At 45.7% G+C, this 3,397-nt stretch overlaps 2 protein-coding genes across 2 annotated transcripts; one reads left to right on the top strand and one right to left on the bottom strand.

The window, feature by feature from the left end:
• Positions 1 to 199: 199 nt before the first annotated feature.
• On the bottom strand, positions 200 to 1,548 carry FOMMEDRAFT_159751 (uncharacterized protein; the record flags this gene model as incomplete). The annotated part of the gene is made up of 4 exons (XM_007269518.1): positions 200 to 553; positions 622 to 823; positions 1,290 to 1,343; positions 1,409 to 1,548. The coding sequence occupies 4 exons, from the start codon at positions 1,546 to 1,548 to the stop codon at positions 200 to 202; spliced, it is 750 nt and encodes a 249-aa protein (XP_007269580.1).
• Positions 1,549 to 1,931: 383 nt separating this feature from the next.
• FOMMEDRAFT_136217 (Di-copper centre-containing protein) lies at positions 1,932 to 3,151 on the top strand (the record flags this gene model as incomplete). The annotated part of the gene is made up of 6 exons (XM_007269517.1): positions 1,932 to 1,949; positions 2,007 to 2,094; positions 2,176 to 2,541; positions 2,770 to 2,795; positions 2,848 to 2,985; positions 3,053 to 3,151. 6 exons carry the CDS (start codon positions 1,932 to 1,934, stop codon positions 3,149 to 3,151), a joined length of 735 nt encoding a protein of 244 aa, XP_007269579.1.
• Positions 3,152 to 3,397: the final 246 nt, after the last annotated feature.

Below are 3,397 nucleotides of genomic sequence, written 5' to 3'. Positions count from 1 at the left end.
CCACTTACATAATTCTTGCAGATGGGGGCCCTTGTCATAACCAGAGTGAGAAGTTAGGAGGGGGGCTTGGGGGGGCAGAGCCCCCCCAATTAGGTTTAGGGTAAGTTTGGGCTGTTAGGTTTGGGTGTTAAGTTGGGTGTTAGCTGGGATTGGGGGAGGGGAACATGTATTTTCTAAGGAAAAGTACTTTATTTTTGACTTAGTGAAATGCGAGTGTAACTACATGTGGCCAGTTGGAGCTAACCAAAAATGGGCCGTGGGACTCAGGGCCTGGATGCGAAAAGTACGCGACTGCGTCCATTTGCTCTTGCTTGTATCTGCTACCATCCATGCGACGTTCGTTATCAAAAACGAACGTGACGATTTCTGCGGTTTTGTCTCTATATTTGACTGTTCGGAACTTGAAGAGAATTCCAGTTTCTTGAATGACCCAGTCCATAATCGCACATTCACACAACATCGGGTCTTCCTCCCAAGGCCAGTTGAAGTCCTTGCTTATGCGGTGCCAATCTTTCGTCTTTATTTGCACGCCATATACCCATGAATAGGGTAGCTGTAGATATTTTCTTTTGAAACCTATGTATAAGCTTGTACAAACTTGAAAAGGTTAACATCACGTACGGGGGCGGCTCTCGGTTGTCGGACTCGTCGACCCGGAGTCCGGAAAACCTGTGTTCGAGTGTATGAGAGGTGGACATTGAGCTCAGCGACAAAGGCGAGGTTGAAACTAGAGTCGTCAAAGGTAACACTACTATCCAGGACAAACTTGAAGGTGGTTTCGGGTCTTCGGCTGTAAGGATTTGTATTATCCGATTCCGAAGGCCTATCCAGTCGTGCAAGTCAAAATCAGACCACCGACAGTGCTGAGCTCTGGAAAGGAGCTACTAGCGCAATTGAGTGACAACTTGAATGTAATCGCGGATATACAGTGACAGTGATCCAGTCAATTTAAGTAAGACACAGTATGTGGCTTTAGGTCACGTGGAATGCCGCGACTAAAATGAAAAATTGCGTTCGGTTCGGCCTCTGGCACTCTACTATCCGAACGCATCGCGAAGAAGAATTCAACGGAAGTGGCGAAGGTGCCCTAGATCGAGACGATGACGGCAACAGATCATACTTCATCCAAAGATGCCACATAATACCGAGAAGTGCTTGGAAGGGACACAATAAATACTACAGACTCGTCACTCTCTTCGAATGCCGAGGTCAACATGTATTGTACCGAAAGGCGGATCAAATAGCTGAAACATATGTGTGGGCCTGCTCGCCGACTCTGCTAAACTCACCATGAAGTCTCTCGAGGTGCTCGGCGAGGAATACTGACGAGATCCTTCTTGCTACTTATCAGGCATACATTGGCTTCTCCCCAAACCTACAAGAGATCAACGATGATTAATCTAGTTACCGTTGACTCTTGATCATGTCTGGCCTCGGTGATCGCATACCATGTGCCCAGTTGAGTAGGCCGTCGTCGGATGCAATGTACGAGAAAATGGACGTATATGTCAAGAGATCAAAGCATGCAATGCCCTGTATAAAAAGCATCGATACTTCGAAGGTTGCGTACAATACCTACTCAGTATCTTTCTTCTTGTTATGGCTGGTTTCACTGTTCGGGATTGTGTCATTACACTTTCAGTACTACCCCTGGTTCTGACCACAAGATACATATCTGCACAACGTTGCGAATGGAGACAATATAATACCAGCAAGAAAGCAGAATGGATTGCAGCTGTGAAGGTCAGAATTGCATATTAGAGTAGATCCGTTTTGGATTGCATCATCTGACATGCTTTTTGATCCGTCTGTGTCATTGATTCCAAGTGTCAACGCGTCGTCGACATACTATGATGGTAAGGGTGTCCTTGAAGTTGAGACAATGCGAAGACTCCTCAAAGTAGACCTCTTTAGATTTCGTGTACATGCACATGGATCTCAATACGAGGGTGTGGATCTCTACATTTTGAAGCAATGCGCTCGAACCTCACATACTAGTTTGTTAGATCCATGTCACCGGCTATTTCCTTCCGTGGCACAGATGGTATGTCGCTGTCTACGAACAGGCGCTTAAAGAATCGTGCAGATACACCGGTGTTTCATCATATTGGAACTGGACCATAGCTTTATTTTATTTGTTCATCAAGCCCTTCCTCGACTCATAAGAATTCGCAGACTCTGCCGATGTATTTGACTCAGATTTCTTCAAAGGATCTGGCCCCGCCAGTGGGATTGGCGGATGGAGTGAACCAAGCAAGGACTTCAGTGTCACGGGTGGCGTATTTAGCGACTCCATGATTGCGTATCCAAACTCGCACATTTTACGACGCATTTTCTCGTTACAGCCTTGGAAAGACCTCAACGGATTCAATCGATATCCCCTCGAATACGCAAATGCAACTTTCATGCCCGATGCCATGAGAGCATTGGTAGATGGACACGTCGAAGATTTCGTCGGTTTTCAGGCGGACTTCGAGAAGACGCAGGGAGCACATGGTACTTCATTTTTACTATTTGGAGATCTGCGAAAAGATCGAAATGGTAGCAACCAAGCACAGCGACGCTTACCCCTCCGTCATCAGGTGGACCGCACCTGAAAATACATTTTCAGTTCAAAACGTCGTATTCATCCAATTATTCAGTGATCTAGGTGGCACTTACCCGCAAGGTGCCTATCCAGGCGGTTCGGGAAATAAACCTACTTGATCTGCAAATGTATGCATATCCTATATCATATATCTGTCACAATGATTAACCGTGTTATCATAGAGCTGCTTTTCTGGATGCACCATGCAGTATGTTAATTTGTCATGACAGGATAACATGTTGCTAAACAGTGTCATCCAGATGGTGGATAAGGTATGGTCAGATTGGAAAAATGCGAACTCGGAGAACTTCTGGGCGTTCTTTGGTGGTACTGTGCAAGGCACAAAGAATGTTACCTATTATGATCAGTATCCGAATGGCGCACCTCCTTTCTTATCGGTACGTATACTATCATATTTCGTGCCCTTGACTGTAGGTCTAAATTCAACCCTTCGTGTCGCGACAGCTTAATGACACGATGCTGGCGGACGGTATGTTCAATGAAACAACAATTTACAACGTCATGAATACGACAGGGGGATTTATGTGCTATATGTATGAGTGATGCCGCGTTTGCGGTTGCATTTCTGCCCTTTGATTCCACGCATCCGACTAGCCGGGACTTGATTTCAAACCTATCAGTCATTCTCAATTACCTTGGCGTGTAAGATAAACGTATGATGGAAACTGGGTGCTTTAACTAGCATACTATATGAGATACCTCAAGCTGACGTCCCTCTGACTGGACGTCACTTTTGATGTTCACCTCCAATCCTTCGATATCATACCGTCTGACGTAGAAGTCTACTCG

This window comes from Fomitiporia mediterranea, assembly GCF_000271605.1.
Source record: "Fomitiporia mediterranea MF3/22 unplaced genomic scaffold FOMMEscaffold_10, whole genome shotgun sequence".
Taxonomy (NCBI): Eukaryota; Fungi; Basidiomycota; class Agaricomycetes; order Hymenochaetales; family Hymenochaetaceae; genus Fomitiporia; species Fomitiporia mediterranea.
The sequence above is the reverse complement of the archived record's forward strand: the minus strand, read 5'-3'. Positions and strand labels throughout refer to the sequence as shown.